Below are 26,698 nucleotides of genomic sequence, written 5' to 3'. Positions count from 1 at the left end.
TAATTTCCGCAGTCTCGTTCTTGCCTTGCAGATATCCAACTGCACAGTAAGCTCTTTCACTCGCATCGCAAAAAACATGGAGTCTGACAGTCTCGCCTTGCTGATTCGTCAAGATGTGATACCATCTAGGTATGGCCACATTGTGTAACTGTGGCAACTCATCACACCACTTCCTCCATTTGTGGGCTAAATCTGGGGGCAGTTCCTCATCCCACTTGAGACCTCGCTCCCACATTTCCTGGAACAGGCATTTTGCACGGATGGTATAGGGTGTTAGAAAACCTATTGGATCAAAGATACGTGATGAAATCTGAAGCACGCTCCTCTTAGTACTCTCTTTTCTCTTCAAAACATCTAGCACCTTGCGCAAGTCAAACACAAAGTCATCGTGGTCTTGCCTCCATATCAATCCCAACACTTTCAATGCAATGCTGTGTGTCTCTGAATCTGCTGTACTCTCCACCTGGTCTTTCATCCATCTCGCTCTCAGCTCCGAGGCGTTGGTCGTCCATTTCCGCAGGTCCATTCCTGCAGCAGATAAGATAGCTTTTGCTTGTGCTGTGATAGAACAAGCTTCATCCACATCCGGCAAGCTCGCAATGAGATCATCCACATATAGTGATTCCCGGAGTACTGCTACAGTTTTAGGCTGTTCAGACTCATACTGGTTGAGATGGGTTCTAATGGTCGCTGCCAACAGAAAGGGGCTAGATGCAACTCCAAACACAACTCTGTTCATTCTCATGATGCGAAACTCACTTTCAGAATTCTGTAACGAGGGATCATAAGTCCATAAGAACCTCACAACATCTCTATCCCTCTCTTTCAATCCTATCTGCAGAAAAGCCTTTGCAATATCAGCTGTGAAGGCGACTTTGTGAAGGCGGAATTTGATAAGCACATGAAGTAAATCTGGGTTTAAGTTAGGTCCGATGAGCAAACAGTCATTGAGGGAGGGTGAACCCTCTTCGTGTGAAGATGCATCAAACACTATTCTCAATTTAGTTGTTGACTTATCTCGGATTACTGGATGGTGTGGCATGTAATACTTCACCGTGCTGGCCTGCTCTGTGGTTGGCGTATCCTTTACCTCCTCACATATATCTTGCTGCAGATATTCTTGAATCACATCATTGCATCTCTCGTAGAGCACATTATCAGTTCTGAATCTTTTCGTTATAGCTTCAAACCTTTTCCTTGCAACTTTGTAGTTGTCTTTGAGCTCTGTGTCTCTGTCATGTTTCCATGGCAACTCAACCAAATAGCGTCCATCTTTAAAGCTCACTGTCTGTTCAAAAATCTCCAAAGCTTCAGCTTCTTCTGCACTGGGTGTTTTGTCATGGACAATTCCGAGAGATTCAATTTCCTAAAACGCGTGTAACTGCTTTGATATTTGATCATCTTCTACGCTACACTAATGTGCATACATGTGGTTTCCATTTCGCTTGAGCTTGAAACAATACCTTGAATGGCCCAGCCAAAGGTGCTGTCTAGAGCCACGAGGGAATCAGTTAATCTCTCGATCTTCCCAGACACCACCTTCCAATAAAAATCTGCTCCAATGAGCACTAGAAGTTCTGGGTCATCACCCTCAAGTGGAAAATCTGCGAGCTGCAGTCCCCTGTCCTTCATCAGTCTTTGAATTTGATCATCAGGCACCTTCATAACAGCTGAGGACACTTGTGGAGTTTCAATCGCTTCAATCTCAATTTTCTGTTGTGTGTTCCACACATTTTCTAAGATCATTTTTACAGTGTTACGCTTGGTCATCAAAGAATTGGGAGAGCCGAAGGTGTGGAGGTTCAATGTCTCTTGTCTCAGCACTGGTAGCTGCAAACTTCTCACCAGCCTTTCGTGAACAAAACTTCGTTGACTGCCTCCATCTATCAAACACTGTACAATCTTTCTCCCTCCTGGACCCTCAGTCTATGCTTTCGCTGTCTGCAGCAACACTGTGTTTGGTTCCTTTGATTTAATATTTACTGTGCTTGATACAGATGAAACCACAGTGTCCATCTTCATACTAGACATTTCTGGCTTTTCTTCACTTTGTTCACACACAGACTGATGATGGCGACGACTGCAGAGCGGACATGAAGCACCTTTTGCTCTACAGAATTTTGCTATGTGTCTCGTGCCAAGACACACCATTTTTTTCAATTTCTCCTTGCGTGCAGCTACTGAATAATTGGGACAACACTCTGACTTATGGGTTGTGCTGTCACAGAATACACAATTTGCTGGAACTGTAGGGCACGCTGTGTGCAACGCAGCAGCTGATGGGGCACTCAGTCTCTTAGGTCTTGATTCACTGCCTGGCACCATTTTATTGAATGGTTTCTGAACAGCATCTCTTTGTACGCAATTGGGTCTCGTGAGCTGCTGTGCTCTTTCTCTGCTCTCAACTTCAAGTTGCAAAAATGCCATGAACTCAGGTACGCGCCATGCATCATTTGTGCCAGCCTGACGAGTATAATTGAGTGCAATGTCGTTTGGAATTAACTGCATCAATATTGGGCAAAGAAGGCTACCATAAGTGTCACAGTGAATTCCAGCAGACTCTAAACTGCGAATCTGTATCTCACATTCATCATATAGCTGTCTTAATGCTGTAATGTCATATGATTTCTTCACGGGAGTCAGATTTAGCAGTTTGGACATATGTGCGTTCACTACAAGATCCTTCCTTCCAAATCTGTCATTGAGCAACGTGATTGCAGCATCATAATTACTATTACTCAATGTAAGCCCTGCTACCTCCTTAGCTGCAGCTCCAGTTAAGTAGGATTTTAAGTAGGTAAACTTTTCCCTTTTGCACAGTGCAACATTTAAGTGAATGGCAGTCTCATATTGGTTCCAAAATTCTTGCCAAGCACTTATTTCTCCATCATATTTGTCAATTATCAACTTAACAGTTTAACAGTCTTTATACTCTTGCGCGCTTTCAACCTCATCCTCGAGTTCGTCTGTCGGCGTTTCGTCGTCTATGTGCTTGTCCAGTTCTGATAAGCTTTCCTCTCTTGTACTCAACAATGACAACAGTTCACGTAAATGCTCACAATCCGCGTTGTCCTTGTTGATCTCCTCTTCCATACGAGTTAAAAGCTTTGTGGTCGAAGCTCTAATCGTTCCCCGCTTCCGTCTCATTCGCTCGTGGTGCTCAGCCATTTTCACTAACTCACTCGCGTAGCCGCGAGCTATAGCTCCAAACTTCTTGTAAAAGTCCGTCAATAAAGTCCATATTCCCGGGTTTCGGCACCATGAAATAATTTGGAGCAAAATAATGAAACGGGCGTCATCTCAGCTTTGCAGGAAACTTTACTGAACAAGAGTTTTTTATGATAAACAAAATCACGTTGAAAGCATAATAAAACAGCCGTAGAGCAGATGATACAGACTGACGCTCAGGCTCCACCCACTTCCTCCTCACTCGCGCCGCTGCTCATGGGTAATGTAGTTTGTTTGAATATATTGTAAAGGTTAACAACAAAACGATCACAAACATTAAAGCAATTATAATCATTTAACCTTAGTTATAATTATTCAGTGTCAATCAACTGCAACTTAGAAATTGCAACAGTGCTCTTTAAAGGGCATATTGCAGGTTTTTTCTTTTTTCAGAATTAATATAACCTTGTATGAAAATACCATATGAAGTAAATGCAGGATTAAAAATTGTTTTGCAAATTTTTAATCCTGCATTAAAATAAGACCACCTGCATTTTTTTAAGGGCACAAATTTAAAGGGGTGATGAACTGAGAATTCAAAATTTCCTTGAGCTTTTGACATATAAGAGATCATCATACTATAATAATATCCTGTAAGTTTCAGAACTGAAAACTACCTTGTTAGTCCAATAAAAGCTTTTATAGACATCAGGCTCAGCAAACGACTCGTTTTTCAAAGTGGGGAACTATGACGTCACAATTTCCCGACACGGATCTGCCAGCAACATGTAAGTAATCATGTGTATTCTAATGCCTGATCTGCGATCAGTGATTTCTGTGTAATTATTCAAGTTCAGATATTTCTCTTAAAATCGTTCAATACTGTTTATGCATCAGTGACTAAACGATCAACTTCACATAATTTCTCGTAGTATTATGAAAATAATCTTTTTTAAACTGTTATTAAATTATATACAGAAAGCGATCAAAGAACGATCCCTTTCCAATCGCCCAAGCTGTCAATCAAACAGCACAGCGCGAGCCGCGAGAGCTTATCTGGACACTTACCAAACTCGTGATGAAATGATGACACTGTTACACTACACAACGAAGCTCTTACTGTGTATTCACATCGTGTTTGCATTGTGATTTGGTGTAAGCATTTGTGAGAGTGCAAAAATTGCGTTGCAATGATAAGATCTTTATTCACGCGATCAACAGACTGTCTGTCATCTGCTCAGTCAGTGCTTATCATGCTGCAACCTTTCATGTGATGGAATAGATTTAAATATAATGCTTTCAACGATACTTTTCACGATTTGTTAATCTCGATAGCTGTAATAGTAAAAACGTAGTAAAAGTTTTCGAGAGAGTTCATGTAATACTAGCTATTTCATATGCAAGCATGTCAGCCAATCACAGCAGTGGGCGTTTGCACTGCAGTCTCACAGCAGACACGCCCCTTAAAACAGAGCGTTCAAATCTGAGGCTGAAATCAGGCTTGGAAAAATGGCTTTTATTTATAAATTATGAAAATTTTTTATGTAAAAATCATACTAACATTATAAGGGCACCCCAGGCAACATTATAAAATAATAAAACAATCCAGTTCATGACCCCTTTAATAGAAAACGTGACAGTTTCCTTGACCGTGTTGAAAAACCGCTTTTTTTCACCATCGCGTCATATGATGTCACCAGAGGGAGTCGTTCGCCGGCTCTGCGCTCGCTCAGTGCGGAGTAGGTTGGTATTCAGTTGGAGCGGTCATGATTCAGTGTGTTTTCGGTGCTTATTGTATTTCAATTAATCATCGTCGTGGTAAATGATTGTGAATTATGGCCTGTCAGGACACCGAGTCCACAGGTTTCCGAATAAGAAAAAGGATGGTGCGATCTTTCGTGCCTGTAATGAACTGCGTTTTGTGCAGGGTAAGAGACGGGACTTCACTTCTGTTTCTGCTTTGAATAACGCGGTAGTGTGTAGCATTCACTATATAGACCGGATGATTATAATCCCGGCGATATGTGCACACTGTCCCGGCTCCTTCATCGGGTTGCCCGGTGACGGTCCGCCGTCAGCATGTGGTTCGGCCACCAGTGGGAAACATGACGCTCACGGATCCGTCAGAGATCACTTATTGTACATCTGTTTTACAAAATGTGCCTTGTCTTAATTTAATTAATTAACATATCCTACATAAACTTGTAATGTAATGCATTTATGTGTTTGTTATTAGTCTGCAGCCGACACATTATTATTATTATTATTATTATTATTATTATTATTATTATTATTATTATTATTATTATTATTATAAATATAATATATTATGTTCTATAATTCATTTTCAATCTGTACAAACCGACTTTAATGTTTGTGTTGGCTGTTTCTACATATAAAGTTTTTATACAGTAAGACAGTTGTGATTGTGATCATTTTTTTTATTCATCGTCACCAAATGGGTCAATTCAAAGCCTTTATAAAGTCCCTCTTCCTCTGGAAACTGTCTCCTAATGGCTGACACACACAACACATGCAGGTAAGGGTCTAAATCAGGGGTCTCCAAAACGTCGCTTGCGAGCTACCAGTAGCTCGTGGCCTGATTGGAGGTAGCTTGCCAAGGGGCCGTTCACATTATCGCGTCTTTTGTGCTCAAGTTCGTTCAAATGTAGGCGCGTGTAATTGAAGCGATGCACTCATTTTTTTCAGGCGCAGCGAGATGAAAATATTGCAACTTTTCAGAATGCCACAAACGCACGGCAGGTCATATGACAAGAACCAACCAATCAGCTTCACCCTCTCCGTAACGACATTGAAAGCTCATTCAGCATGAAGGATGGGGGTGCACCCAAACACTACAGGTGTTTTTCTCTTTTCCGTAAATAAATCTTTTAGCAGACCTACAGCAAGCATTTTTCGGTGGTGGAAATCTTTGTCGTTGTGGAGAGCACAGTGCATGGTTGCATAGTAACGACAGACGTCACGGGCAAATCGGACCAAATCTTACTATTAATAATAAAAGATAAGCTAATCATGTGCATTGTAAATGTCAGTAATTTATATTTTTTTGACTCATTCTTTTTATAAAAAATTATTTAAAGGCTGAAATATGTGAGGTTAATCTTTTTATAAAACCTTTTTTGTCAAAACTTGATTTGAACTTGATGCATGTCAGTAGATATCATTGCAAGACGCTCTTAAAATCTGGCTATCATTTTTAATGTTATTATTTTAATGTTTATGTAAACAAAACGTACATATTGATGCTAATTGTATTTGTTATTTGCTGGTTTTCGACATAAAACTTGGTGAATTGATTTCATTGTGTAGTATTTATGCTTTTTGAACAGGATTCTGTGATAACCATGATCATTTTTGTCACTATAACCATGAAATGAAATGTTCATGCCATTTCATCTCTAGTTATGATCAACTAAAAAATAAGGTTGGAGACCCCTGGTCTAAATACTAGCTTTGCTATTGCCTGATACATGATGATAATAATCTGTACAGTATTGTGATCTGAGCATAGTGTTATACATATCGTCGGCTAACATGAATACATCTATAAGCTAACACTGTTCTCTCGCCCTGTTCTCCTCACACCACCGTTGTTCTGTCTAATCCTGGCCTGTCCTGCTCACTTGGCTTCATATCAGGCTCATAATTATATGATATCATCATATATATCAATTATATGAATTATATATATCATACGAGTAAACATTTAGGCTATTCCTCAGCGTTGAATTTCCTCAGCTTCCGAGCTGTCATTGCAATCCATTGCTTTCCTATTGTTTACTTTGACCGCTTTCCCTACCGTTACGTCACTTCCGGTTCGGAAGTAAAGAAGTAAAATTTTCTCACAAAAACGACTCCAGAGGCCTAAATAGCGTTTTATAAGTATATGTTTATATTTAAATCTAGTTCCTACATTATTTTTCTATACATTGGTTTACTGGGTACTCTAACCTGCAATATGCCCTTTAAGGATGAAAGAAACCTGAGGAAACTTTGCAGTGAGATGGAGGAAAATCTGGAAGCGGCACACAAATACCGAGCAGAGAATAGTGTATGTACCCACACAGACGTAATGCTGACTATGTACTTAAAAAAATAAAATAATCAGTGCTGTTGTTCGATTGTTGTATAGTAACTAGCCTTTGCTCTGGTTGTGTGAAACAGGAGTTGCGTCGAGAAGTTGCTGGTTTGCGTCGACTGGAACAGCAGGCACAGGTGGAGGCTCAGGTCTTGAGGGAGGAGCTCAACCGAACAGGTGTCCAATCATCAGCCAGTACCAATGCATTAGATGAAAGAATCAAACTGCTCAGAGAGGTATGGTAGTGTATCCAGTTTTTCCTCTGTGACTAGCACAACACATTAAATAATACTAAAATATAATTTTCACTTTATACCCCCCAACTCTCCAGCTGTCCAAATCCTAGACTGGCTCACATGTAAAAATAGATTTTTCATTTAATGTCATTATGAAAAAAAAAAAATAGAAATGAGTAAATTCACTATTTCTCATAGTTTGCAGTTCTCATTTAGACATGTCATGGACTCAGGATTTTGGAAATTTAAAAAGAAAGAAAAAAAATCAACACCCATACACATTACATCACCCATGCACATATACATTCTGTTCTTAGGTTGAGAAGCTTAAGGCAAATTTAATGGAAACTGAGGAAAATCGTACTAAGGTCTTGGAGAGGGCAAAACGACATGTAAGTCTTACCTGCTTTATTATTATTACATTATATTAGTTTTCCTATAGAAGCTATGGAAAACAGTGCTATCTGTGTAGAACAGAAAATGTACAGTATGCATTTTCTTTTTTCTGTTTTTGTAATTATGATCAAATAAATGCTTTTTTTAAAGGGGTCCTATTATGTACTTTTACAAAGTTTTGATTTTGCTTTTGGGATGTACTAGAATATGTTTTCATGCTTGATTGTTCAAAAAACACATTATTTTTCTCACATTTTACATTATTACACAGGGAACCCTGTGAACCCACGGGTCCTTGAAATCCTTGAAAGTTTGTGAATCTGAAGAAAAAGGTCCTGGTCGTGATCCAGGTTCTGGAAAGTTTTTGAAAATCAACATGCATAGATACAGGTCCTTGAAAGTGCGTGAATTTATTTTGTGCAAGAAGTTTTCTGGAGAAAAAATCCATATTATTCCCTCTGGTCCGCTAATGTGTTATTTTGCCAACACTTTGTGGTCTATGCGCATTAGCTTGCTTGATTTGCGTTAGTTACGCGCATTTATTTGTTACGTTACGTGTTTCCCGCGTGAGGTGCTTTGTGTTGTACGTGGCCATGACGTTCACGCGCGCACAAAACTACTACGACGTTACCTCGACGTTTCACAGACACACTGTGAAACATTGCAAAAATAGGCTGAAATCGCTGAAACGCGATGCCTGGAAAATACAAGTTTCAAGATATTTGGCTCAACAAAGAAGATTACAAAGAATGCTTGTTAAGGTAATGTAAACCCATAAGGCAAGAAAAACTTAAAAGCATATTCATACATATCTTAAAACTTCTGGTTACATGAGCCTAATTATTTCCAATAAAATCCATGCAGTTAATATCAGATAATTTTAGAATACAGTATAGGATGTACCGAATATTCTTCAGTTTTATGCAAAACAGAAATACGACAAATAGAATATCAGATCTCTGTCATATGGCCAAAAATAAATGCAAAAAAATGTTTGACACATGAAAACTGTAACAATGTATCTTACAAGGTAACAAGATGTAACCTTGCTCTCACTTGAAATGTGTCCCCACATTAAGTCCTTTAATTTGAGGGTATTGGACCTGGAAAGTCCTTGAATTTGAAGTTAACCAAGGTGTGGGAACCCTGATTACAACACCACCTCTCCCCATTCTGGCACGAACACGCTGATTTTGACGAAGCCCCTCGTTCCGAAATACGAAATGTGCTGGGATTGGTCAGCTGGCCCAGTGTGTGGTGATTGGCACCACTTAGCGCGTGTTTAGGAAATGTCCCGTCCCTCCATAACTGCGAGTTCTTCTCTAGTGTGAATATTAATGATGGCGTCAATTTCAAACCAATTCGAGCCCGATTCAGACCTTGACAATTTTAACGAACAAGAGGATTGATTTTGATTTCATGCACAGACTTTGCAAGCATAGATTCACAGGATGTTTCAGAGTGGTGTTTTTTTTAAATTTTCTTATACATTATAGATACGATTATCCACCATTTAATCGTGATATTTGTCGGTAAACTAAGGTAACACAAACAGTAATGGATCACTAAACCATGGTTAATTTTCCTAAGGAGTGGTGAACAGCCTTGCAAAAGCAAGAGCTTACAAAAGCTACATAAAATAAGCTTTTCTCCATAAAATGTGCAGCGCATAGATAAACGTTTGGGTTTCAATGTTCAGGAACAGTGTTTAATAGAAATTTTAACCACACTCTTAAGTTCGTCAGCCTTTGAAAGATCAAACAAATAAATTTTGGAAACAGGGTGGACAAAACAGTGTATCTTTGACAGCGACAACACTGTCTTCTCTAATGCAGCTCAACCAGGCCTTATCCCTTTTCTTGCATATTCTGTGGGCTTGGATTATTTAAATGAGTAACATTGTGACTACATAAGAAAAATCACGTTGTAGTCAATGTCCTCTAAGCTGCGTGCGTGTGCGGCCGCGCACTTCTGATGCTGCGCAGAAAGAATGAAATGCCACGCAGAGGACAGATGCGAAATGTGTGGGGAAATCACATTTGATTGTTGTTTAAATTAGATATTCTCAGGGCAAGTGTCACTATAGAGTAACAACCGGTAATTTCAGTTTACAGGTTTCATAGAAAGAGAATGATGTTGAGTGGCAGTGAGCCAAATCAGTCGCGGTAAAAAAATACTGTAATGTTTGCAGACCAAGTAGCTTAATACAGCGAAACTCGAAACGCGAAGACATGTGAAGTAAAACGTCAGACCAAATCAAACCTCTGAGACATTTACAATTACACACCCACCACAGGTATAGTAGTGTGCAAACTCAAAATACATCAATAACGTGACTATAAAAGAGTTCACATACACATTTCTAAATATTTAGCTATTAGATCTATTTAAATGCTTCAGTTTGTTTTCGTATTATAATAATATAATATTAAAATAAATCGAAGCATTTAAACATATTATATCACTTTAAATACTTCAATTAGTTGTTATATTATAATTGTTTTTTATATTATAAGCCTAATAAAGAATTGATCTCAAAAGGGGATTTTTTAGAGCTCCTTGTCATTAAAAAGTTTGAAAACCCCTGAAAAAGAAAATATGGGAATTCATAAGCAATAATAAAAAATCATGGTTTAATGCTGCCTGTAGCCAATAATTGACTATCCAAAAACACTTAATTGTTGTCCCAAACCATGTCAGTCTAACTGCTTAATTTTTTCTGTACTATATTATATTATTGTAAAGAATTGAACTGCCTGCAGGAGATTTTTTTTTAAAATGATTTTTTAAATAGAATTTATTGGTAAAGACTGGTACAATTAACAGCACTGTAAAAAAAAAAAAAAAGTTCTCCTCAGGTAACCTAAAATGTGCTTCATTTAGTGACTTCTTAATTTTTGCTTGTTTTCAAAAATATGAATACCACTAAGTTACATCAAGGGTCAAATAAAAAAGAAATGGCACATTGAAGTTAAGTTACAACTGCATGATGGAAACTTTTTTGTGTGTGTTTACATACGCTGTACATGTCTGCTAGAGGTCGACCGATATGGGTTTTTTCAGGCCGATGCCGATCTTTTGAAATCCGGGTCGGCCGATGGCCGATAAATGCTGCCGATTTATTTTGGCCGATATTTGACCGATTATGTGCTTGTTTTTAACCTCTATTTGAAAGATAAAATGTAACACAAATAATTACTTAAGATAGACAAGATTTCTCAACAAAAACATTTATTGAACATTTGACCAATCTGCACTTGTACAAAAGACAAAAAGACCTTGAGATATGTTTGGTAATTGTACCTGAATGAATTGAAAATTAATTTGCTACATTTCAGATTAATATATTTGTTTTCCTTAAAATTTTAATTAACAGTAAATTAAACACTTTGCAGTTTGAATGATGTCCTGTATAAACAAAATGACGGAGTTTGTTTTTATGTTTCCACTGTTCGATCGCATCTGCGCCACACACACACACACACACACACAAATATAAGTAAACACTTTGCGAGTTTAAACACGCGTGACTTTTCGATCGCGCCTCCCCCTCTCTCTCTCTCTCTCTCTCTCTCTCTCTCTCTCTCTCTCTCTCTCTCTCTCTCTCTCTCTCTCTCTCTCTCTCTCTCTCTCACACTCTCTCTCTCTCTCTCTCACTCTCACACTCTCACACACACACAACCACAACATATTCCAGCATTGCAATCTTTACATCACAGCCTGCTTCAGAGCTAAGGCGGAGCTACAGATTAGGTGTCCCTAAAGAACCCGCGTAACTAACAGTAGTTCCGTATTACATTAATTAATTTGCACGGGAGTTTTATTTATTTTTATACCATGTATTCTCTGTGTAAATTTCGTCCGTACCGTTTCGGTTCAATACGAATACATGTACCGTTCCACACCTAGTCTACAGTGAAATACAGTCACACATTACACTGTTTGGCCAGCATTTTAACCGTGTTTAATCCAGCTACTAGCTAACGGTATGCTAAAGTTAGATGTTGACTAGCGTCACGTGCAGCGAAACGATGTTTCTGTTATTCTAACGTCCGTTTTCAGAGCATCCAAGAGAAGCACAGGCATAACAGTAGCACCGAAATGAAGCACAGAAATCCACGTTGATATTCGGTCCAGTAGATAACGGTCGTTAAGGCACCAGTGCCGTATTAGCACCGGGTCTGTCTGTAGCTACCCAACCCTAGAAACGAAGACGCTAGCAAAGTAAAGCCAGTCCTTCACTAGCCTATAGTGCGTTGGTCTATTTTTTTATTACTTATTTCTCTGCATTGAGTGACAACCCTCTCAAATATAAGACACACAAACAGAACACATAAAAGTCTCAGATTCTCTGTCTGTAATTGCAAAATTCTTGCTTACTTATTGTGACATGATAGCAACCCTTCTGCTGTGCTAATGCAACCTCAACTACGCTATCAATATCCAAAGTAGCCGAACGTCATGTCGCCTATTCGTATTTTTTCTCGAAGTTGGCAGTAACATATCAAAAGTTTTTAATTAAATATAAAGGAGTTTTCTCCAAGGAACTTAGCTCCTTCCTTAGGCACTGGATGAGGTCTGCTCACTCTGCTGGAAAATGACTCTAGGCGCAGCGTGCGTCGAACACGTGGCTGCCCACAGATGCGCCCGCCTAATAATCGGCTTGATATACTTGGATATTGGCCGATGCCGATTATGTTAAAAAATGCAAAAAATCGTCCGATTAATCGGTCGGACGATTAATCGGTTGACCCATAATGTCTGCTATCAAGAATGTTTTTGCTCAGGTGGCGAAAAATGTCCGTCCAATCGAGACGTCCAAAGTTTTGCTCAGCAAGAAAAAAAATTAGAGGGAACATTGGTTGTAGTCCGAACGAGCTGTTCGTTGCAGTTCTTGGAAAGTGGATTCTGTTAAATAAAATATCTCCCTTTTGAAGTTGACTTTGAGCTTTGTAACCTTGCAGATCTTTTTTATGCTCAGCAACATTACACACTAACTAAAGTTGAAAAAGTGGAAAAGCATAATAGGACTCATTTAAAAAAAAAAACACATTTAAGAATTGATCAGAAAAAAATGTATTTAAATACACTTCAATGTCAATGTGTATTCACTTTTGATGTCATTTTAATTCTGTAATAAATGAACTGTGGTTTTGTAGCAAAGGGTTCATGCCATGAACCAGAGTAAACTGGAGAGAGAACTACATATGCTTGATGATATGATTGAAACAGTCAGGAAGGTAATGGAGACTTTAAAAAACTACATTTACATCTATCCAAAATAATTGTACATTTTTTAACACATGTACTTGTACATTTTTTCATATTTATTTTAATTTTATTTACAGACATTGTCCTCTGTACCGGATCTTGTCAAGAGCTGTCCTGAACTACAAAAGCTTGTAGAATTTCTTGGATGAGTTTTTGAAGATTCTTAAATGTGTCAGTTTAATTTTTAAATGCATAATTGTTGAATAAACAGGCTTCATGTTTTCTTATCAATGTTTTTATTTTAAGTAAAGAAAAATCTTCAGACATTACGCCTGGGGAAGTGTAGGTCAATCTAGTCACTGTGTAAGATTAATAAGTTAAATTAGTGTATGGACACATTTTGTTTAAAAAAAAAAAAAAGTTATTGTATTATATTAAAGGTCTTTACATGTGTATTAAACTATTATAGTTGTTGTCAGGATGTCAGTAACATTTGTGCTTTTTTTTTTTGCATTTTAAATTCTTGTATTACAGATTGGGTTTAAACAAATTTATGATTGAATGCTTTTTGTAGGTGTTTACTCATAGTCTGAATCATATACATAAAGGCTGATTGATGAGCAGATAGTCCAGTAATTAATCATAGTTATTCTAATCATGCCAGTGCTTGTGAAAACCTTGTGAACGTTGTGATGTTTTAATCCACCCATTCAAGCACAATGTGTTACTCTGCTTCACTGAAACTCAATACCTTGGTCTCTACTTTGGCCTGCCATTTAAAACCTACGCAGTTGACTACTAAACTTTCCCTTCTCACCATATTAAGATTTTAGTTTTCTTCTATACCCTTTGTTGGATAAGTACAGAGTTGTTGAATTTGTGACTAATACAGCAGGACATGTATTATGTTGAAAAATGTCATGTTAATCCTAGCACAAACACTGAAGACTTCACAAGCTTGTCAAAAATGCCAGCATTACACTCTACCCTGATCTTTGAGTTATAAGACATGCTACATTGTGGAGTTGATGTAGGTTTAAAAAAAAGAAAGAAAAAAGCTCAGGATATTTTCAGTTTAATTGTTAGCAGTCCCTCTTATTTGTATACTGTTTATTGCTGTATGTTTTATGCATTGCTTTTGTTTTGCGACTGTTTTTTGGTAACGCTTTACAGGTTTCATTTGTTAACATTAGTTAATGTATTCACTAACATGAACTAACAATGAACAAAACATTTGTTTACACAATGTATTAATCTTTGTTAATATTAGTTAATAAAAATACAGCTGTTCATTGTTTGTTCATTTAGTTGACAGTGCATTAACTAATGTTAACAAATAAAACTTTTGATTTTAATAATGTATTAGTAAATGTTGAAATTAGCATTAATTTAGATGAATAAATCCTGTAGAAGTCTTGTTCATTCTTAATTCATGTTAACTGAAGTAGTTAAAACCTTATTGTAAAGTGTTACCGTTTTTTCTTCTTTTCATTGTTATAGATTTAGTTAGTTATACACTAAATTATTCTGCAGCATTGACCTTACTAGTGTTTTCAATTTTGTCAGCAAGCATGCATCTGGTATACTTTTACTAGTATATGTCTTTTTAATATTACTCCTTTTAAAAAATTGAATGCATGTTTAAAAAAGTGGAGATTGACAGGACAGATATAAGTCTGCTGTCAGATTGCAACCTATTTTGTGGAACTGGAAGACTTTGATTCTAATAAACCTTAACAAACATAAGTGGCAAAACAGTCCTGCACTCTTAAAAATAAAGGTTCTTTATTGGCATGGATCAATGAAGACCCTTTAACATCCATGGACCTTTCCATTGCACTAAAGAATGGTTTTTTAAAATGTAGTTTTTTTATTTTATTTTTTAGATGTTCTTAACACTATAAGAAAAAATATATATCTTTTAAGAACTTTCTTTAAAAAAAAAAATGATTCTGACCATTTTGTCATCAATTAAATATGTGCAGTGTAACCAACATTAAAAACCACAGTTGCTAATTTGCGTCCATCTGCATGCTATAAAGCACTGTAAAGCTGCTTTGAAAATCTGAATTGTAAAAAGCGCTATATAAATGAAGGTAATTATATATATACATATACATATTTGACAAAGCTTGTCACAAAATAATATACACATAAATTCCTTAAGTAATATATAAAAAAAAAAAATTATTTTAGTGCTATATGAATGAGCTGATTGTTTATTCTTTCAAATTATATAATAATATGCTGTAATATTTTTCAGTAATATAAAACCAGGAGAAAAGTATAATTTGGCATGATCGGTTTTAGAAATAAATAAAAATGTATGTAGATTTAGAGCTCCGCTGGAGGATGTATTTTAGGACATGTATATTTTAAGATTTTCTTTATTTAGAGCCTAGTGTGTATATATTCAATGTTAAATGAAAAATAAATAAATATGATTTCCTCATTCTCTGAAAGATCCAGCAACACAAGACTCTTTTAGAAAATGTTTATATCACTGACTTAAGTAAATGTAGTAACTTAATTCAATGAAAAGTAAATTGGAAGCATTTTATACTTTTACCACAGATGGAAATGATAAGAAAAGCATGCACAAAGCATATGAACACATTTCACTCAAAAAAATAAAAAAACACCTTGCTTAGAAGACCATGATTTAAAAAAAAAAAAGTAATTTGTAAACATTTTTTCAACTTGTTGAAATAGGAAAGGTCTGTACATGTGTAAATTGAGATCATTTAACATTTCAATTTACTATATTGAGGGAATCACAATAAAACAACAACATTTTAAATATCACAGTTGTTTTTCACAATGTTTTTCATAGTCACTAAAATCGTCTTTCCAAATGTTCCTTTGTGCCAGCTGTTCTCGCTATGGGAAAAGATCCTTGATCTTTGTTAGTTGGCAGACACAAATCTGTCCATATTACCTGAGTAAGCTGGATGCCTGATGTAGGCTCCCGAGTTTCCTACTGGACCAGAGTTATTGTATTGAACAAAAGAGCCCAGCTGTGCAGGGGAGGTTCTATCATACGGGTCCCCGACAGCATCACCAGCAATGGGAGACAAACTGGAGATGGCCACCCTCCCTGTTGGCCCGTATGCCTGGGTGCTGCCTTGTGTATATGATACCTGAGTTTGTCCATGTCCCGGGCTGGAGTAGGCAAATGCCATGTTGTTTGAGGAGCTAGAACAGAAGGATAGCACCGTCTCCCCGCTGCAGGACTGATGTTGGAAGCCTGGTCCACCCAAACTGCAGGAGCCACTCTCAGGACTGAAACTGCGGCAAGACTGCTGAGGAATCATTTCTGCGCTTTGGCCCATCCTGCTTGGCGACCCAATGAGAGAGTTGATTCTGAAGACCCTCGACTGACTTCCGCCAAAGCTCGGAGTGGAGGCCTGGTAGTAGGCGGAAGGCAGCTGTTGTGTGTATGGCGGGCTCATGTTAGAGTAGACCGAGTTGGCGTAGGCTGAGCGTGCGATTTGGACTGGTGAGAAGACGGGAGACTCGTGCACGTACGATGAATACGTAGTGAAGTCGCTTCGTTTAAAACGCTTTCGGCGTCTTAGAAAGCTTCCACTCTCAAACATGTCTTCAGCATTGGGGTCCAGCGCCCAATAGTTGCCTTTTCCGGGTCTACCAGGCTCTCGAGGGATCTTGATAAAACAGTCATTGAGTGTCAAGTTATGGCGGATGGAATTCTGCCATTTCTTGGAGTTGTCTCGGTAGAATGGAAATCTCTCTGTGATGAACTTGTAGATCCCTCCCAGAGTGAGTTTGCGGTCGGGCGAGTTGGCAATGGCCATGGAGATCAGGGCGATGTAGCTGTATGGTGGTTTGCCTCGCTGAAGGGGCCTCTTCCTCCGGCGCCCTCTTTGTGGATCTGCTCTCTGACTGTCATTCACTGGAAGAGTGGTTTCAGAGGGAGAGTCACTCTCCACTTTAACCACAGGCATGACTCTAGGTAAAATGACTCCCAACGGTAGCACAGCTTGGAAATCACGATCAGTCTGTCACAGTTTTGGATTGCTTAGTTCTTTGTCAGGAGTAACAAATGGTTTTTGCTTGCTGGATATATTTTGGTGAAAAAATACCAGTCATAATTCAGACCTTAAAATCCCCAACCAGAAATATCAGTTCCTTTGCACTTCATCTGTAACGACAGGTGTGTCCCTATGCAGAGATGCCCTTAAATCTGAGCAATTCTTGCAAGACCAAGTTTTAGAAAAATGGAAGCACTCACATAAACAGCCTTATTTGATGGTGGTGTTCATAATGTTGAAGAGAGAAGTGAGCAGTCAATAACTGGCTGTGCTACCGAAGGAACACACAACCTGAAGAGTTATTAGCCACACCTCCTCAAACAGGTTATCTGTCACGTGGCTAAAAGCACATGCCTCTGCAGATTTGTATATCTTTAAGTGCTGTCCAAATCGGTAACATTTATTTACTTCAACTTTTGTGGAAACAAGTACATTGTACACTGTAGCCGACAAATAAAAAAATAGAAATCTATTGAATGAGTGTATTTTAATTAAAAATTATTCAATCTCAGAAAATCCACCAAAGCACTTTTTCCCCAGACAAAAAAAATAATAATAACCTGAAAGATTTAAAGGTATCAACTATTTGATTACTCATCCTGTTTTTGTTTATGCTGTAGATTAGTGGCTCCTATCATCTTACTTTTTCCATACATGCAGCTCATTCTCTTTCGTGGTCCTAATTTTCTAGCTCTCCCGGCACCTAATGGAAAACAAGTCAGTTTATTTTTGTAGCAAGCAAAACAGCTTGGGATTCATTTAGGCTAAAATGGGGCCTTATTGAGCTCTAATAGCCCTGTTTAGTGGTAACAAAAACTCCATGGCCTCCGCAGAATATATATATTTTCTTCAGTGCCGTGTCAGGCGGTTTCATCTGTGTGAGAAGATGTAAATATGTTATTATAAGCCACAGTGTGTGCCTCCCTCTGTTTTAACAGCATGCAAATCTGGGTCACATTTTGGTGTGTGGGTATAGACAGGCTGATACCTAGGCCTGGTATCCTGTTTCCATGTTGGGTAGATGTTTAAGAAAGAGATTAAAAAATGCAATTGCTGGTATTGTTACCTAGATTTTTGTGGTTTTTAAGTGGAAAATAGCCCTGTTTAAATGCTGATTCTCATTGAGACTCTTTGCACTTCTTGATTTAGGCGAATTATAGAATTCTGTCCTTAAACAACCTCTCTGACCTGATCAGGTGAGCATCATGCATTATATTCAGTGGTTTGCTTCAAGCTAGTACTTAGCAAATAAAAATATGTGAGAATCTGCACTTGAGGCCAAATGAGGGGTCTTGAACCTGGAGAGTTTGAGAGGTTATGCCGAGATGGGTTGTTCCTCGGACAGACGTCAAGACAATGAGCCTGTCTGAAAAGGTTAAACATTACTTGGGATTACAAAGAGATTCCTCACCTGTCATCTGAGGGTAATCTCTTGTGCCCGGCGGATTTATACAGGATAATTCCTAAGGGCCCACCTTTGTGCAGTTGGCAGAAAATGCTCTAGGGATGAGTCATAAAATGTTGCTCTCCATCACATAAATGATTTTACATTTAAGAGAAAGAGTTTACCTTAATACCTCATATTTTGTTCATGCTGTCATTGACGTCATCAGAGTTTATAAAAAAAATACTCAAACAATTAGTCCATCAAGCACTCTTAATTCTACTCATTACAGCGTTGAATTGATTAAATACAACAGCTCTGCTTATACAATTAATAATCGTGAAGACTATTACATAATTACATTAATACATGTTGACAGTAATTTTTTTTAATATTTCAATATTTAAGACCTTTTCTTGAAATTTGGGTGAGTAAATTTGCCACATAGCTGAATGATGCACTTTGTTAAAATCCTTAAATAAGGATTCTGCAAAAAAAATGTATTCTATATTTAAAAGAGCATTTTCTGTACTTTTACTAACCAACTACATTTGCCAAAATGTTTGACACTGCTGCGTGGAATACTGCATCTGATACTGCAACGCTCTTAACTTGACCTGCAACTTCAAGTGTGTAGAATGAACCAGAATAACCGGAATAATGCCATCAGTGAATCTCTCTGGTGTCATTATTTTTTCTCACCACCAAAAATATTCTTTACAGAAAAAAGCAATATCAGCATTTCACCTTTTGCTAAAAAAAAACAGGAGGCAGCAGTAAGCAGTATGTTAGTATTCCATTTAAAGTAGGTCTATTTGAAATGTGGCAGCTGTGCCAGAATGACAGAAATTTTAATTCTGTAGAAATCACCAGTGCTTTTCGCTGAAGTTATGTGGGCACAGAAAAGATTTAATGACAAAGCAAACAATCAAACTTCTTTTTTTTTTAAAAAACTTCTTTAGTATGTAATATGTGTATTGTTTGGAGCTGATTGTTCTGCTGATCTCTCCTGAAATTGCTTGACCTAATAATGATGATAATAATAATAGAAAGAGCCTTTTTCTTTTTTTACCTCTCTGTGGTCACACTTTAGATTAGGGTCCAATTCTCACTATTAACTAACTATTAGCTAAGACTTTTGCCTCAGTAATCACCTAATTACTGCTTATTAATAGTTAGTTAGTATAAGGTATTTGTTATGTTTAGGTATTGGGTAGGATTTAAGGGATGTAGAATATGGTCATGCAGAATAAGGCATGAATATGTGCTCTATAAGTATAATAAAGAGCCAATATCCTAGTAAAATGCATGCTAATAAGCAACTAGGTAATAGTGAGAATTGGACTCTAAACTAAGGTGTTACCATTTCTTTTACATACAAACTAACCTTTTCTATAATATGCTTGACATGTTGACATATATTATATGTTGATTTTTAGTATGTCTGCTTCCTGAATCAAATAGCCAATGGAGTTGTATAATCTGTTCAAACCGACAAGCAAGATGGAGTAAAACTTAACTAATATATTTTTTCAAAGTGTCTCCTAAAAGCATGTAGATAGCATTTTTTTTATTAAAAAAATGATGTAAAACATTGTCAGAATTATTTTACTAGAAAATTGTTCTGCACACGTGTAGTATCAATGCGAACAGAACTTTGTTTTTTCAAATGGTTCAAGAGGCCATCCATTGATGAATTATGTAAATCAGAGCTTTGTCATTATAAGCCATGCAAAAGCCTCTGACACCCCCTCACTCTTCAGGTGAAAAATGGAACCCCATAAAAAAAACCTTCAGTAAGTAAAGTCACTTTAGACTGTTTGTGTTATGTGTAAAAGATTTTATAAACTCTGTTCCTTATTGTTCATCTGTGTTATAAATTAGATCACAATCTCATCTGTAATTATTATTTCATCTAAAAAACCAAGAAAACATCTGGTATTGAACTATGATTTGGTCATATCCACTGTTCATTACTTTTTAAAAAAAAATTCAGCAATACCATGATTTTACAATTATCCTAACTGTAATTTGATTAGGAAAAAAGCTATAGTGGAGAGGACAGACAAATAGCGTGTTATTATGTTAGCATAGCTGAAAGCCATAACCCACTGATGCTGCTGACAGTATTTGTGTTTTTTTTTTTTTTTCTCTTAGTGCTCCTCATGCTTGCTGGTTTAGAATAATAGACATGACTAATTGCTCAGGTGTTCAGTGTATAACATGGCCACTCATTTGCTCCTGCCATGGTCCGTGTGTATCTCAGTGCGTGTTCAGCACTTTACAAACTGGTAAATTCAGCAGATTCTGGAGATCTTGCACATTTTTGTTGTTACTTGATCTTGAAGTAATAATGACCGTTAGGATCTATGGGTTTATCACTGACAGCTTTTTAGGTTGATTTTAGAAGTGTAGCAATAGTCTAGTGATTGTGGTCTAGTCCCATTCGCAGAGATGTTGTGTTTCAGAACTAGAGAGACAAGCTTTATATGCAGAAACTGCCCTTGCAAATTTAATCTAGGCTACTCTAAGTCATCAAACATTACCTCAGATGTTTTCTCCTCTAGAAATTATTTCTCTCTTGTTTTTATTATTTATGCAGTAACCTTTAATCAAATATTTTCTTTATATTTTTTCCATATGAAACATTATTTAAATGAATCACATAAATAAAACATAAAATGTATTTTATACACTACTGGTCAAAAGTTCAAATAATTCCAACATTTTTGTTTTTTTATGTTTATATTTCTATATTCACAATAAGTCTATATTTTCACAAAGGCAGCATTTATTTGTTAAAAATACAGTAAAACTGTTTAAAAGAACTGTTTTCTATTTTAATATATTTAAAAATGTAATTTATTCCTATTCCATTTTAATATGATTTGGTGCTCATTTATTATCACTTATTAATTGTGATTGATTATTAATAATGTTTTTTTATTATAAATTATGAAAATGCTGCTTAATACACTGTTAAAAAAAGAAACTGTGAAATTTACGGTAAAAAAACGGCAGCTGTGGTTGCCAATATTTTACCGTAAAAAATATGGTGGCAACCGTTTATGTTTTACGGGATTTAAATTTACGGGCAAAAAAACACAATGTAAAAAAATCCTGTGAAATGTACGGTAAAAAAACGTCAGCTTGGTTGCCAGTATTTTACCGTAAAAAATATAGTAGCAACCTTACTTTGAAAAAAAAAAAAAAAAAAAAAAAACATCAGCAGGATTTAAATGTGTGGTAAAAAAAACACATCAGCTGTGGTTCCCAGTACTTTACCATAAAAAATACAGTAGTAACCTTTTAGTTTTCACGGGACAACCCTTATATTTCATAAACCAATAAATGTTATCATTCAATTTCACTAAAGTATTAAAGTCTGCTTTATATCTTTGTAATATACTGATAACCATCATAATAATACAGGTGGTAAAAAAGAAAAGCACACGATGATTTAAAGTATACCATTAGTTTTCCACAAACTGAGGCACATGATAATATATTAAGAAGGTGCACAGTGTCATACACACAAATACAAAACACCATCATGGTGACACACACATGACTCCAAATAATGCCATAAACATTCATTAAACAATACATGATGTAATATAAACACCAAATGTATATAACTGATAACAAAAACCAAGAAGAAACATAATTATTTAAATGAAATAGCATCAAATGTGAAGTGTCACACAGGGAATTCTGGGAATGTCAATTTAGAGAAACAACAAGAACAGAAAAAAGAGACGAGCAGAAACACAAGAACTACAACTGATTTCAGCCACAGCCTTAGATGAAATCAACTGAAGATAAAAAACATTAAATCTCTGAAGATCTCAGCAGAGGAGGATTAAACAACTCCACAAACAGTATTACCAGCTTCACTTATTACTAACCAGACTGACTTTATTTCTGTCATACATCTACAGTTCTGTTTGAGAATTAACAGAGGTTTAGATGTTGATGATTTATTGGTTCATTTGAAATCACCATGATGGAGATCAGTGACTGCTTTAGTTGGGCTCTTGACCCTTGACTTTCTAACATTAGTTTTTTTCTGGCTGCTGTAACTCTGTGTTTATAAGACATGTTGATTATGGCTAGGAAATCAGAGAGAAAATGAATCATGTGATGTTGGTTATGTATCGATGATGGCAATCACCATGTTTGATTCACTGAGCTCTTATAGAGTCTTATCTTTGATTATATGTGTCATTAATTTTACATTATTGATTCTACAGCATGTTATCCATCAGTGTTGTGATAATCTGAATAATTTTTAAAACATTGTGCATAATAAAGGTTTGAATTACTGTATCTTTCAGACACACACATACATCACGAATCAGCATATGAGTCTCAACAACGGTGATGATAAAAGTGCAGTGCACTTGATGGAGCCTTCAATCAAAACTTATCAGTATCTCCCAGCATGCATTGCAGCAGGAATAAATTATGCTGAATTGCCTTAGTATTTTCTTTTATTATTATATCTGCTTTTATTTTTGATGTTGTTTTTGTTGCAGCTTTTTTGTAGCTTGTTTTGTGATGTTCAGAGTTTTATCTGATTATTTTGTTGATTGTCACCGTTGTTGAGATTCATACGCTGATTGTTGATGTCTGTGTTGGTTTAAATTGTGCAGTAGTTCAAAACCTTATTTCTACACCATGTATTTTTAAAGTTCTTCAGATTATCTGTTGCTCACTGCTGGCTCACATGTGGGGTCACAGAGATATTATACTCAAAAATGTGAAATATTTTAATATTATAACTTTGCACATAAAGTGAGAGATAAGACTCTTTATGAGATCAGTGAATCAGGCCACTACATGACGATTATGTCATCATTAACCTGCCAACATCACCTGGTCACATTTTCTCTCTGATTTTCATGTCATAACGTTTGTGCTATATAAACACACAGTTAAGGCAGTCAGAGTAAATCTAAAGATAGAAAGTCAAGGGTCAAGAGCCTAACTACAGCAAACACTCATCTCCATAATGGTAACTTCAAACTTTATTATTTTCAATAAAACATCAACGTCTGAACCTCTGGTAACTTTTATTATGACAAATTGGTTTGTAATACAATATTTTTTAAATGACAGGAAACCACAGCTGGCAGGTTTTTTTTTTTTTTTTACATAAACTGAAGTTCAATGCCATAAAACCTAAAATATTACTACCGTATTTTTTACGGTAAAGCACTTGCAACCAGCTAGTTTTTTACCGTAAACTTTAGTTCAGTGCTGTAAAAACAAAGAATTTCTACCGTATTTTTTACGGTAAAGTACGGGCAACCACAGCTGCCAGTTTTTTTCCGTAATATTTAGATCACTGCCGTAAAACCTAAAATATTACTACCATATTTTTTACGGTAAATCGCTTGCAACCAGCTGCCAGTTTTTTACCGTAAACTTTAGTTCAATGCCATAAAACATAAATATTTATACCATATTTTTTACGGTAAAGTACTGGCAACCAGCTAGTTCGATGATGTAAAACTTTGTAAAATTAGTAAAAAATTACTACCATATTTTTTACGGTAAGGTACGGTAAATGCAATGGTATTTTTTTTTTTTTTTTTACAGTGTACTTCCAAAATCCATACATTTAACAGTATATTACTGTAAAATTACATGAAATGTCCCGTGAGAGCTATTACAGTTTTTCACTGTATATAGTAAGGGTTCATACTGTTAAAGGGACAATGTGTAGGAATTTCTCCCATCTAGTGGTGAAATTGTATTTTGCATTCAAACGAATAATGCTCTCCAGCGCCTCGCTTTTTCAAATGCGTGTTGCATCTACGGTAGCCCTTACGTACCCTAAAGCTATGACAGGATGTCTTATAATAGCACTTCATCGAGTTCTACTGTCTATCCATATAATAAAGTACACAACCAAGCAATGAAAAAAAGCTTGTAATTAAGACCGTAACATTGACTTACCTGTCGAGAAGAAAGCAGGCAGCTTCAGCGTCTCTTTTGAAAGCTTTCTCCTGCATTAGCTATCCCGACATTAACCCTTGTTTTTGTAATCTCCGTTCACGTTTCGTTTTACGGTCTACTTTGGACTTTTTCGACGACGAGGACTCCTTATAATGTACCTATACTTTTTCAAGATGGCGGAACGACATGGAAGCCTCCGTGGACCTACCCGTCCCATGTGTATAAAGATAATAAATTCTTCGTTTACGAGGATAAGTCTGATCATTGGCAGAGGTATTTGTGCACCATTGAGGACATATTTATGAATAAAAATATTGATTTTAGATAATAAAATACCTAAAAAACTACACATTGTCCCTTTAAGGAATTAACATTTCTTTTCCGTTGCTTTTTTACAGTTTTTTACTGTAAAAATTATGAACATTTTTTACAGGGAAATTTATTTACGCATGTATTACATTATTATTGACATTCCAACTGTATGTCATTTACATTCCAGAGTGCTTTCTATGAGCAACAGCACAGATGAACTCCAAACACACACTTAATTACATGAACAGATGATGTTTCTCCCTGTATATGAGCATTTGAATGTTATGATTTTTTTTTATATATAAAAATTAAAATATCATTAAAATGCTGCTTAATTTTTTGTGGACATTTATTTACACGGATAGTGTTCATTACATTATTATAGGCTACAGATATTTATTTGTTTGTTTATCTATTTATTTACCCATCATGTGTTATGCATAAGTGTAGTCATGGATGTTAGTGTATATTTGTGTACATCAACATGTATACTGTTTGCATTTAGCCCAAGCCTTGTCAGTGGCAATGCAAACTCCTAGTGCCGGTTGACTGGCTCTCAGGCCTGGCCAGTTTACATAACTGAAGCAGAATGCTGGCTCTCTCTGCTAACGTTCACTCTTTATGACTCTCCACAAGGCAGCCACCTGTCTGTATTGATACGGCCAATCAGCACTGCTCTGTGCACTGTACATTCGCATTAGAATTACTCAGTAAAAAAATATATATAAATTGAACAACCAGTCTGAAAAGATTTTCAGATGAAGGTTTTTCATAAGATAAAGTCACCCCAAAGAAGGAAGCATTTTACCATGCATTTTCATTACAAACTTTTCAGTGGAGTTGTTATTCCACAGCACACATATATATTTTGTTTTTGGGATTGTATGACTGCTCTAAAGCTATGTTCAGACTTTTTTTTAATTTTTATTTTTTTTGCTCTTGAAATATTGTCTTCCGATGAAGTTTTTTTTTTTTTTTAACACTGAACAAATTTCAACTGAATAATTACTATATTGTATATGATATACTTTATTGTGTACTGATCGTCTTTTTAGAGCTGCTTTACAGCAAAATCTAATTCTGTCTGCATTGTTGAATCGTTATTTTCCTGTTTATCATTGTAAAGCCGATTTAATAAAGCGCTATCCTTAAGTACCTAATCACTATATTTGCTCTAAATGTTAAGACATATTAATTAAACAGCCTCAAAGCATCAAGAACAAACCTCTGCAAACCCTCTTTCGTGGCTTTGAGTTGGCTCCTTGTGTCTGAGAGCATACAGTGAGATGTTGGCCACCAAAGTACTTTTCCAACATTTCTGCAGACACATCTAGACTTCTGTTGGCTCAAATGCTCATTCTCTTTCCCCCTGCCTGCTTCTGAATGGGTTGCTCAATCCAGTTGTATTGTGAGTGTGAAGGTTCAATGTTCTCCATGGAATGTTCTCTCTCATTAGCGAAACTGGTTGTCTAGGAGGACAGATGTGACCACACCTCGCTGGGACTCGAAGATGAAATGAAGTTCCACAGTCATCAACCTTGAGATTTATTTCTTTTGTTTATTTGCCATTCATGGATATTGTTTCAAATGACAGAGTGGTGATTGAAATTGACTCCGTTCAACCGTTGGAAACCATGATTTTGTTTAGAATGTAATCCAAATATGTGTATGCGTGTATATCCCTTGCTTTATGAGTTCATGCATGATGTCAAGTGTTCTGAACACCCAAAGCAGTGTTTCTCTCAGCAGACGTAGAGTCTCTCATGAATGTCATTCAATGTCTAATCTTTCAACTCCAGCAGATTTAGTTAAGTGTTGGCAGGATTTTGGCTGTTTAACATGTTGAACCTTTTAATATAACAAACATGGTTTTGAA

At 36.5% G+C, this 26,698-nt stretch overlaps 2 protein-coding genes across 2 annotated transcripts in view; one reads left to right on the top strand and one right to left on the bottom strand.

The window, feature by feature from the left end:
• Positions 1-13,730, top strand: part of spag5 (sperm associated antigen 5) — a 41,474-nt gene extending 27,744 nt beyond the window's left edge. The window contains exons 22-26 of the mRNA XM_084097102.1: positions 7,160-7,240; positions 7,354-7,503; positions 7,821-7,895; positions 13,059-13,139; positions 13,248-13,730. Of these exons, the coding sequence (XP_083953228.1) occupies positions 7,160-7,240; positions 7,354-7,503; positions 7,821-7,895; positions 13,059-13,139; positions 13,248-13,319 (459 nt within the window). The 3' untranslated portion in view covers positions 13,320-13,730. The remainder of the gene's footprint in view (positions 1-7,159; positions 7,241-7,353; positions 7,504-7,820; positions 7,896-13,058; positions 13,140-13,247) is intronic.
• Positions 13,731-14,612: 882 nt separating this feature from the next.
• Positions 14,613-17,421, bottom strand: foxe1 (forkhead box E1). The gene has a single exon (XM_084097147.1). The coding sequence runs from the start codon at positions 17,073-17,075 to the stop codon at positions 16,017-16,019; it is 1,059 nt and encodes a 352-aa protein (XP_083953273.1). The 5' UTR covers positions 17,076-17,421; the 3' UTR covers positions 14,613-16,016.
• Positions 17,422-26,698: the final 9,277 nt, after the last annotated feature.

Source organism: Abramis brama (assembly GCF_963993115.1).
Source record: "Abramis brama genome assembly, chromosome: 2".
NCBI lineage: Eukaryota > Metazoa > Chordata > Actinopteri > Cypriniformes > Leuciscidae > Abramis > Abramis brama.
The sequence above is the reverse complement of the archived record's forward strand: the minus strand, read 5'-3'. Positions and strand labels throughout refer to the sequence as shown.